Source organism: Sesamum indicum, linkage group LG2 (assembly GCF_026168435.1).
Source record: "Sesamum indicum cultivar Baizhima isolate 11 linkage group LG2, ASM2616843v1, whole genome shotgun sequence".
NCBI lineage: Eukaryota > Viridiplantae > Streptophyta > Magnoliopsida > Lamiales > Pedaliaceae > Sesamum > Sesamum indicum.
The window spans coordinates 13519436-13528785 of record NC_142658.1 but is presented as its reverse complement, the minus strand read 5'-3'; the positions used below and the strand labels follow the sequence as shown (position 1 = coordinate 13528785).

General features: G+C 32.4%; 1 protein-coding gene across 2 annotated transcripts; it reads right to left on the bottom strand.

Annotated features, from left to right (window-relative positions):
• Positions 1 to 4739: 4739 nt before the first annotated feature.
• Positions 4740 to 7127, bottom strand: LOC110011607 (EG45-like domain containing protein). Of its 2 annotated transcripts, XM_020692091.2 has the most exons (3): positions 6979 to 7127; positions 5626 to 5902; positions 4740 to 4914 (listed from the first exon to the last, which is right to left on the bottom strand). In XM_020692091.2, exons 1-3 carry the CDS (start codon positions 7085 to 7087, stop codon positions 4908 to 4910), a joined length of 393 nt encoding a protein of 130 aa, XP_020547750.1. In that variant the 5' UTR covers positions 7088 to 7127; the 3' UTR covers positions 4740 to 4907. The 2 variants fall into 2 exon arrangements, with proteins under 2 accessions (XP_020547750.1, XP_088734090.1); XM_088877964.1 differs by lacking the exon at positions 4740 to 4914 and having other exon boundaries at positions 5622 to 5902.
• Between the last annotated feature and the right edge of the window lie 2223 nt (positions 7128 to 9350).

The following is a 9350-nucleotide window of genomic DNA, read 5'->3' as shown; positions in this document are numbered from 1 at the left end:
CGATGACTTCTCCATTTCTCTCAAGAAACCATGGCCGATCTCTCCCCTCTCTTCAATGTTGTCTTCTTGTCTTCTTCTTCCTATGGATCCTCAACAATGGCTTCCCAATGTTCTTTGGGGACACACTAAAACCGCCATCTTCCTCTTCCTTTATCTCTATAAATACTCACTACACCTCTCATCTCATATATACAAAAAAAATACTCTCTAATAATCTTGAAACCTTAGTGGTTGTTGAATCTTCTTTGTGATTTTGGTTCTTAGTGAACTTGTGGAGCTTTCTCTTGGTGAGATTAAGGAGCAATCGTGGTGGTTTGTGGTTGCCAGCCTTTATCGTGGCCGTGTGATCTGTGGCTCTCTGAGAAATATATATATTGCTGCGTTATCTTATTAGTTGTATATTCATTCTTTTGTAAATCTTGGGTTGTATATTTTAAGGGTTCAAAACTCCTAAATATGTAATAGTTGAGTTAGGGATTTCTCGTGCTTCAGCTGAAGGGTAAATACCCAACATCACCAATATTTATATTATCCCTCATAGTTAAACATAAAAAGATTGCAATACACAAAAAAATAAGTTGAAAAACAAAGGAGAAATGGTTCATCTTCATTCTCCAACACAGAACTCTATTCACATACATAAATTTAGCAAAATCGTTCAGCATTATAAACACAAGAAAACTCAATGGTGGAAAGGTTCAAGAACTAATAGCGGGTTTTTCATTAAATGTCGTGCTACTAACCTCTAGTCCATACTAGCATCTTCAGTAACAGGAAACCAACAAAAGAAGAAATTTCTAAGCCGGCCAAAACAAAACATGATCCAGAATGGATGACCAAAATAAAATAAGATTCAAGCATTGCAAAGACTAGTGGAATCACAACTTTATAATAGTCACAAGAATACAGTTCAACAAATGAAACTACAAAAATATTGACCTTACGAGGATAGAACCTAAATTAGGGAGGCCCCATGAGATATACAAACTGTATAAAGGGTGCTAAAAAGAAGCCACAAAAAGCAATCAATTTACAAGAAACCATCAACCAGTCATCTTGTCAGACATAAGCGACAAATTGGCTACACATATATGAATTAACCTAAACCAACATAAACAAAACCCACAGACCATTTGAAGCAAAAATTACATCATCTTTACAATAAAAGCATGCTATATCAATTCTAGAACAGGAACTCCTCTCCAGTTTAGACTAAGTCTAAACAAATTGCATATTAAGCCATATCGCAGAAGCAAATTACAGCATAATATTATTAACCCAACTGACTTTATACACATACAACAAAGATCTACAAAGCAAAAATTCATGCTGCAAAATATAGGGCTTCCAATGGAACATCAAATAGTAACGACATGCCATAAAAGTTTGTAAAATATATCGAGAATAATGTGAATCTAGAACCCAGATACCATCTTAGAATTGATTTTCAGATTAAGTGACAGTTAGCCATGCACTTATCCAAACATGATAGGGAATTCTGTTATGTGTGCATTTTTCTTTTAACGAGCAAAATTCATATACAAATCTTAATCACAAAAAGTAGTAAAGGCCCAATGTTAGATGGATGACAAAACTTCACCAACGAAAATTTCCAATGAAATAAACGTGTAAACAACTGCGACGCCATGCTTTACTCCCAGCATAATAAACAAATTGACTACTCGTTCAATGTTTGTGAACGAAAAAAAAGAATGAAAGTGCAAAATTTAGCTAATGTTACAGAAATATATAGAGGGAGGAGTAAACTCTCCAACATTATTACTTCATGGGCGAAATAGTGATAGATTTCAAAAATACCGAATCCATCATAAATAAACACTATAGGAGCACTGTTGTACTCATAACATCTGACGAAATCGTAAAAATATACATAAGCAAAAGCTGATAAAATGTCTGTAAAAAGTAAGAAATGAACAGAAAGCGCACATGCTCAGTTGCAGCAATAATGTTGGTGAAACAGTTGCATTCAATAATTGAAGTCAAGCCATTTCAATAAATCACCAAAAAAACAAAATATTGAAATCGAATCCACTAGAAGATACAGAGAAAAATAAGCCAGTGAAATGACGATCAACAACGAAGAACCGTGGAGGTGAAATGGCGATCGAGGCTTTGGTGAGGAACCTCGATCTCACTGTACAGTTGTTGAAAATCGATGGGTGAGGGTCCGTTGGCCTCGACGGAGGATGGGAAGACGAATGGTGGTGGTTCGGCAGCGTAAGGCGTTGAAATGGCGGCAAATCAATGCTTGGATCGTGACGATGGTGCAACATATGACACATTAAAAACGTGGATGAAAATTGACTACAAACATACTGGAATGTTGGCCTTGATGAGGGGAGTCGACCGGTGTACATCTCGGTCGGTTAATGGGCTGGGTCGGTTCATGGGCCTTGGTGATAGAAGGACCTTCTAGTGGAGATTGGGTCTGGGCCTTCCAAATAATTGATCATGGGCCACATTCTTTCACATTCTCCACCTTGGACCAAGACCCAATTGGTAACCTGGCCCAAAATCTGGATCTGTGGCATTTCATCATTGCCGAGAATTTTTACTTGCAAAAAAGGTGTTAGTAACATGATATAATATGGTATAGCACACAACTCAATTAATAATTAGCACTAAGCACTTTTAACAATTTGCACACAACAATTAATACTAAGTTAGTTTTCAAGTAAAAACAGGCTATAGCATATTGCCACCGAGGCACTATCAAAGACTCAACCAACTAGAAAGGCTCAACATACCACTTAGGTTCAACCAATTACTTAGGCATATTTCACGAAAACTCAATTAGCCACTCAAGCACACACATACGGCCACTAAGGTCACACAACCACATAGGCAAAATTTAAACATCCACATAGGCTCAATTTTAAAGACACTTAGCCACTTAGGCAAAATACAAAAGACACATTCGCCACTAAGGTAAAGACTCATTACTTACTACAGAATATTTTAATGCAGTTAGCACATAATGATCACAAGGTGAAGAATTATGGATTGATACAAAATCAATAAACTATTAATTCTTCTTTTTCAAGCACTAAGTTTGTTTCTTCTTTATTTTTATTAAACTGTTTTGGTCTTTTATAATATTTTATAAAATGACCATTTTTGCCACAATTGTAGCATCTTCTATCTTTATTTCTTTCTTCCCTAGCTTCTTCTTCGTTATCACTAGGCTCAGAACTATTATGATTTTTATTCCTTTTGTTGCTATGTCTTTTATGAAAGGAATTTCTATATTTTTGTTTTTCTTTAACAAAATTTACCTCATTTTGTTCCTTATACAATTTATTAGTCTTTAGATCAATTTCTTTATTTTTTAAATCATTGATAGCGGTATCAAGACTAATATTATCTCTATCGTATTTGATGGCAGTTTTAATATCGCTATAATCATCAGGAATTGCATTTAACAAAACAATAATGATAATATATAAAAAATAAACAACAATTAAGGAAAGCAACAATATATATTTGCTTAGAGAGTCACAGATCACACAGTAGTTACACACGGCCACGGGAAAGGTAGGCAACCATAAAACCACCACAGTTGCTCCTTTTCTCACCAAGAGAAACTCCTTATTTGTTCACTCAGAACCGAAAGCACAAAGAGGATAAACAACCACTAAGGTTTCAGAAGATCACAAAGATTTTCAGAGATATTTTTTCGGGTTATAGAGATGAGACAAGGAGATAATATTTATAGAGTAAAGAGAGGAAGAAGATGACGATTTTGAGTGTTCCCAATATCATTGGGAAGCCATTGTTGAAGAGTAAGAGGCGGAAGAAGGGAGACAAGATTGAAGAAGGGGAAGAGCAGCCGCTGTTTTGGGAGAGAGAAGATAGAAGTGAATAATCATTTTTGGGGATAGGGTTAAAGGGATTATTAACTAATCGGGTCGGATACAAGAGTGGGCTGGATCCGTTTATGGGCCTGAGTGAAATAGTGAGAGAAGGGCTTTCCAGTGGGGATTGAGTTTGGACCTTTCAAACAATTGGTCATGGACCACATTCTTTCACAAATATTTCATTGATTATGTTATTTATATCGTTTAATAAATGTGACTGAATAAATTGTTCTATTAGTCTTGATACTCTGTTCCTAAAAGCGTTGTTTCCGACAATGACATCAAACTTTAATATGGGGACGTATTTTACCCTACATAAATAAGGAGGGAATGATAAGCATGACGGGACAAACTTGATGAACTTACTTTCTTAACATTTATTATCAATATTATATTGAAGTGGAAAATGGGATTGGGTGAGAGCAAATATAGAGGTGCAACTGTTACCTAGCTACCACAGTACTTTACGCTGACAAAGGGAAAAATAAAAATTTAGTTCTCTAATTTAGGAAATAATATTTTTGGTATTGCACTAATTGATTTTTGTAATATAATTATGTAATTTTAAGATTCTTACAAATTTAGCCCTTTAATTAAAAAAATTATATGTGACTTGCATCGGACCTAATCAAAATACAATTTTAGTTCTGTAAATTAATTTTTACAGGACCAAAAATAGCAATTCCTAATTGAAACGGTTCAAAAAAAAAAAAAAAATAGACAAGGAATTGGTATTAAGTGTCTACTAATTAATATCCACTGCACTAATTAATCATGATAAATATTGTTAGTCGCGTATTAGTCTTAGACTGTTGAAACTGAAATGCACAAACAGGCCAAATAATTAAAGCACTCCATTAATATAATTACTTTAATAATTACACACATTTATTGATTATATTTCCGCAGCAATAGTAGATTTGTACTTCATTTCTGGAATAAACACACATTTGTCTTCAGGCAATGCTGCTTCTTTATTGGGAATCATTATCTTCATCTCTCCAAATTTCTTGCATCTTCATAAACATTTCAAACCCTGAGAAACAATTAAGGAGTAATTAATAATAAGGAATTTACATAACCCACTACAAATGATAATTAATTTTAATTTTTTCACTAATTATATTGCATTACGTAAGTTATCCCATACTTTTTATTTTTATATGTGACAAAAAAAATATTCATAAAATTGTCTCTAAACAAAATTAGTGATATGTATTTAGACAGATTTAGCGGCAACATTTCGTATAATTATCGATAAATTGTCACTATAAATATTATATAATTAATTGTTCATAATAATTAATGACGGCTTTATGCATATAGTTCATGTTAATTACTAATATATATTGTAATGATTGATTACCACTTAATATTTATCGCTAATATTATTTTAAATAAATTACAATAAATCCTCCTGAAGTTTGCTAAAATGACAAATATTTCATCGTTGTTTGGAAAATTACAAATGCCTCAACTGAAATTAATAATCGTCTAACAAATAATCTCTAATCACCAAATTAATACCGCCTCTACATGAGCTGCCATGAGCGGGTATTTATTAGACGACCGTTAATTTTAGGAGTATTTATAATTTTTTAAACAATGAAAGAGTATTTATAACTATGACAAAATTCATGGGAGCCCGTTGTAATTTACCCTATTATGTTTTTTTTTATTCTGGTACTGTTGATATTCAATGAACAAAGATAAATATATATGGTTATATGCATGTGGAACGTCTTACTGATGAAATTGAATGTTGACTTTGCCAGCAGCAGGATTAGCAATAATGGAAAATGCTTCTTGAGAGAGATCAATGGTGCCGCGACAGCCCGGCGGACAGTAGTCGACTATCCTAACCACCACGCTTTGCCCCGTGCAGGGGTGCGGAACGCCTTTGTTTGTAGCTCCCGTGCATGTTACTTTATAACTCCGCCCACATGCTGCCTTATTGTCCCAAATTGCGTCGCTAGCGGCCGCGATCATCACACCGTCGTTCTGGTAGCCGTCGCATGATGAGGCTGACATATATATATATATACATCGATCAAGGGCTATTTTATTCAGGCTATACGCTATGATTTATAATTTTTTTTTTTTTGGTAAAACAAAAGGAAAGCTGCAGAACCGAAAATTTTAGTTTAAATCAGATGTAAAAATAATTGACTGAACGATAAATTGTTATTTCACTTATCATGTGATTGATTATTTTTCAAAATTGAACTATATATAACGTGTGCATACCTCATGCAGGATAAGAGCCAACTTTTCGCATCCGGTGTGTTAAGATATTAATATTAAGGAATAGTTACATTCCCATTTCCTAGAATATGGTGTAATTATACGTAAACTCCAGTGGTTTGAAAAATAACTTTTAGTATCCCTGAGATTTGCTTTCATCTAACAAATATGTCCATCCGTTAGTAAAAAATTATTGAATCGTTGATACTAACAAAAAAAATGAATGAAAATCGGTATTTGCCCTTGATTGACTAATTAATTAATGACTTATTGCAAGTCAAATAAATATTTTGTGATTAAATAACCCCTATAATGATAAAGGTATACATTCTCACACTACTAATGTATAAAGGTAATTCAGTCATAAAAGTTTTATTTGACCTGCAACAAATTAATAATAAATTAATCGGCGGTAAATATTTGTTTTTATTCAATCTTTTTATTAATATCATCAAACTCTATGAATCTTGACTAACGGAAAGACTTATTTGATAGATAGAAACAAACGTCCAGGATATTAGATGTAATTTTACGAACCACAAGGGATCTACGTATTATTACACGAAACCTTAGGGGAGGAAAGTGTAATCATCCCCAATATTAAATGATTCTCTCCTCTAACAATTTAAACTTTTAGACTAGTTGGTCGTTTAACATGGTATCAGAAGCAATCAAAATAAAAGATTTTAGATTTGAATCTCATTGTCACCCATTTATAAAACAAAGATCAGAAGTGCATGGTATGCAATGCCGTGTTAAAATATTAATATTAAATAATTTTCTTTTAAGCGTTTTAAACTTTTCGATAAGGTACTGATTTTAATATTTTTTGATACAAATTATATAAAATACTCACGAACATAAGGAGGCGTGTTATAAGTAGCAGTTCCCTCATCGGCATATGCAACTGAAGCAAGGCTCACTGCCGCAATCACGACCACCACAACTCGCATGTTGTTGAACATTTTTTCTCTCTGCTCTGTATATTTCACAGCTCCTATATTTATTAAGTATTTGGTGTGTGAAAGCATGAAAGAAAACCCTAACCTTTTATAGATGAACATCATGAGCTAAAAGACTAAAGGGATGTTTTCAAATGAATAAATTAAGTTATGAGCAGCTCCTCGTTGCAGCTTATTGGGTATAGCTATAATCGTTAAACTATATTTCCAAACACTCAACTTTCGTATTTTTATTCACTTTTAATTTTTGTTTTAAATGTTTCTAACTTTTACTTGCTGCATAATGTAAATCTTTTTTCGGGTTTAATGTAATTTACTTCTTTGTAATATTTTAAATGAGTAAATTATTCTTTTATAAAAAAATAAATAGCAATGTACCCCTGTATTTTTTAAAATAAACCAATTTATAGTATAAAAATGCAGCATTTGACCGTGGTTAATTGTCCTAGTTAAAAACAAAATAGTCGTAACAAATAGTCATTGACCACGACCATGCAATGATTGCTGGTCGTGGTATCTATTAGGGTGGCTAAAACATAAGAGCCATGGCAAAAAACTTTTTCTTCATGAAAAATCTATATTTTTCAATCGATTTTATTTAACCGTGGTCAATAAAATTTATTTGCCATGATTTGTAGTCCATAACAATTAAAATTGTAGCTAATAGTTATTTTTTTTTTCTAGTGTTACCTCCCTGTCTAAGGAGATAAATTGCTTCATTTTAAAAACCAAATAAGTATAAAATGCTGCAGTTTTAAAAACATAGGAGAGTAAATTGCTGTTCTTTTTTTATAGGGGGATAATTTGCTCATTTGCAATTATAAGGGAGTTGCTTGCATTCTTTTCAAATTTTTCTATAATTTATTCTCACCACAAAAATAAAAATTATTGCAATAAAAGCGACGTAAAATTGTTTAATGTATTTTTTGGGATTTTGTTGCGAAAAATGAGATGGATTTTTGTTGACATCGTGAGGGTTTCTGGGTGAAGTCCAAAGGATAGGACAGCAGCAAGGCATAAGGTATCCCAGTTGCCAAATCAAAAAGAGCTGCAGTTGATTGCCCATTGGGATCTCGAAAGCATCTTCCACTTGAGTTTTCTGGACTGTGCTTGAAATTAAATTCGGAAAAGCCAAAGATAGAACGACAACCACAAAATATGTGAACTTATTGTTGTCCTCAGTTCCAAGAAACTTCTTATAGCAATTTTGATTAACAAATTACAACGAGCTCCCTTCAAATTTGTATAATTATGTATCTTTTTTATTATTTGAAAAATTATCAATATCTTCATATTTGATGAAATTATATAATTTTTGGACGAGGCCTAAATTATAAAACAAAATTAAAGGGAAGAGGTGGATGGAAAATTTTGAAAAGTTATAAAAGAAAATTATCTGCTTAGTCTAGGAAAATATTTCAGAAAATTTTAAAAAATAAGTAAAATTATAATTCATAGTTCACAAGGCGTTTTTGTGAGTTGACCACAAATAATAGATGTAACTAATAGGTACTAACGGATTGGCTAGTTGTTGACGACCGTTAAAATTATGGGGTATTAATAATTTCCTGAACAACAAGAAGACTCTGTAATTATGTCAAATTTCATATGAACTTATTGTAATTTATCCTTATTTTGATATGTTTGTCTAGTATGAAGACATGAAAGAAAAAACAATTGCAAGTTGTTGTATAAATAAATTACAGACTTAGAAAGTTTTGTCATTGTTATAAACTTTGTTGATTTTTTAACTTCACAAATGAGCTAAATGTTAACAGTGCCATATGAAAATTGAAATTGGCTCCATAAAAAGCACTTAACATTTTGACAAATAGCCATCTAAATCCCCCTCCCTAGGAAGAAAGGCCAAAATACTCGACAAATGCAAATTCTCAGCAAGTGCAAGCGATGACTATATAATTCCAAACTTCTTGTTCTGATTTTGTATCACTGAATATTTCCAAGAGTATAAAGCTATGAGGATAATGGATCAATAAATAGAAAGGGAAATTGATTCCTAATGTATCAAATAGTAGTAGTATGCGGTAGCTATCATAATATTTGAATTCGTTTTTTGAGTATTTTGTTGTGTTTTGTGGAGATAGAAAGGAAAAAATAAAGATAAATAAATGTGTTAGAAATAGTATCTATGTTTGGATTTATTGTTAGATATAATTTAAAATAAGTATTATATGTTTAATGTTGTGTTTTGGGAGGCAAAAATTACTATTATTGTCAAATCATTGTCAAATCATGTTTTTTTATA

What these genes read in the sequence shown, in the direction of transcription:
- LOC110011607 (XM_020692091.2), bottom strand. Translation starts at nt 7,087, where the DNA reads ATGTTCAACAACATGCGAGTTGTGGTGGTCGTGATTGCGGCAGTGAGC. An exon ending in TAACACGCCTCCTTATGTTC is followed by an intron (nt 5,903 to 6,978) that starts GTGAGTATTTTA and finishes TATATATGTCAG; the next exon opens with CCTCATCATGCGACGGCTAC.